This window comes from Galeopterus variegatus, unplaced genomic scaffold (assembly GCF_000696425.1).
Source record: "Galeopterus variegatus unplaced genomic scaffold, G_variegatus-3.0.2 Scaffold5676, whole genome shotgun sequence".
NCBI lineage: Eukaryota > Metazoa > Chordata > Mammalia > Dermoptera > Cynocephalidae > Galeopterus > Galeopterus variegatus.
In genome coordinates, this window is record NW_007731787.1 from 22,442 (window position 1) to 23,472 (window position 1,031).

A 1,031-nucleotide genomic window follows, 5' to 3' on the forward strand; every position below is an offset into this window, starting at 1 on the left:
AAATATTAATATTTTGTGGGTGTTACTGTTTACATTCCTTCCTGGTCCTGTAAAAATGCATCTTTTTTTTTTTTCATTTACAGGTCATTTATGGTTCAGTCAGCTTTCCCTAAACACCTTTCCAACTGCTTCTATTTTGGCATTGAAGACTGCTCTCAGCAGTGGTGAGATTCACTTATCTAACTATCTTTTCTCATAAGCTTTAATGTTAGAGTACTTTCTGTAGTTTTAAAAAATGTAAATGAAGAAGCACATTCTTTATAACGGAAATGCGTAGGATCTTGAGTATTTTTCAGGTTTTAATAATTCCAATTGTTATAGTTTAAGCTTTAAAAATAATAGGTTTTATTTATTGAGTAATTATTGTGTATTAAGCTTAAAACATATTATCTTGGTTAGTCCTTACACCAGTCTTTATGAAGGAGTTATTCCCACTTTGTAGATGATGAAGCCAGTCTCTGAGAGGCTAAGTGCTTGTTCAAGATCACACAGCCAGTAAATGGCAGGAATGGAACCCAGGATGTCTGGATACTATGATGCCACCTCATATGTAACTCAGGCCTTTAATTGACATAGTGCAGGGCCCTCTCTTTGGTCACTCTTTAGGAAGGAAGGAAGCCAAACCTTGCTGAGTCCATGTCGTGCTTATGGTCAGTTAAATCTTGCCTTTTCCACATGGCCTATGGTTAGGGCAGAATTGAAATTTCACTGTGTCCTTGAGTTTGTAGAACTCTTGAGTGCTGGGCTTTACTTTTAGTCTTTCTCCCATTCTTGTTACCTGTGTCTGTGAGATGCCTTTACACCTTGATTGAGAGGTCCTGCAGAGGAGTCTGGTAGATCTGGGCTCTTCCCTTTATTTTGTTTGATTGTTCATTTGTTGGTTGGTTAATTCATTCATTCATAAAGGACTTGCTCTGCCCTTTGCTATGAGCCAGGCTTAGTGTTCCTGACCTGAGCTGATAAGGGGTCTGGAGAAGGCCTCTATCAAGAAGGCCAAAGAGAAGGCTATTTCCTTGGCTAAGGAAATAGCC

The 1,031-nt window shown here is 38.7% G+C and overlaps 1 protein-coding gene across 1 annotated transcript in view; it reads left to right on the forward strand.

The window, feature by feature from the left end:
• The first annotated feature begins 55 nt into the window (after positions 1-55).
• The window catches only part of MRPS5 (mitochondrial ribosomal protein S5), a 10,713-nt gene continuing 9,737 nt past the window's right edge, over positions 56-1,031 (forward strand). The window contains exon 1 of the mRNA XM_008589825.1: positions 56-164. Within this exon, the coding sequence (XP_008588047.1) occupies positions 56-164 (109 nt within the window). The remainder of the gene's footprint in view (positions 165-1,031) is intronic.